The sequence below is a fragment of the Penaeus monodon genome, chromosome 15, assembly GCF_015228065.2.
Source record: "Penaeus monodon isolate SGIC_2016 chromosome 15, NSTDA_Pmon_1, whole genome shotgun sequence".
Taxonomy (NCBI): Eukaryota; Metazoa; Arthropoda; class Malacostraca; order Decapoda; family Penaeidae; genus Penaeus; species Penaeus monodon.
The window spans coordinates 14,545,397-14,545,805 of NC_051400.1; the positions used below are offsets into that span (position 1 = coordinate 14,545,397).

Genomic DNA, 409 nt, shown 5'->3' on the forward strand with positions numbered 1-409 from the left:
GAAAGTAGGAAGATTTGAAGAGCATGAATTCTTTTGCTAACAATATATCTGCTAATAACAATAATAATAAAACTTACAGCGTACCTTATTTCTAGACATCCTAAGTGTGCTCAGAGAATACAGCAACGGACAGTCGTCCGCGGCCAGTCTCCTAATCTTGTTATCATCTAAGGACACTGTGTGGAGATGCTGAGGATAACACTTCTGTTCCTTACTGTAGTAGTCATCGTACGTATAGCAGTCACATTTCCCTCTCCCTGAGAGCACTGTACAAGAATATAAATTGGTGAAGATTACTTAAAGAATGTTGAGCTTATTTTGGTGTATTAGGGAGAATTGACGATATATTCTATTCTCTTTGCTTATTTATTTAACTTACACTCGAAGATGGATTCATGAAAAAGAAAGA

At 36.4% G+C, this 409-nt stretch overlaps 1 protein-coding gene across 1 annotated transcript in view; it reads right to left on the reverse strand.

Annotated features, from left to right (window-relative positions):
- LOC119581763 overlaps window positions 1-409 on the reverse strand; it is a gene marked incomplete at its 3' end in the record, with an annotated part of 38,490 nt that overhangs the window by 30,030 nt on the left and 8,051 nt on the right. The window contains 1 exon segment of the mRNA XM_037929897.1: window positions 85-266. Within this exon segment, the coding sequence (XP_037785825.1) occupies window positions 85-266 (182 nt within the window).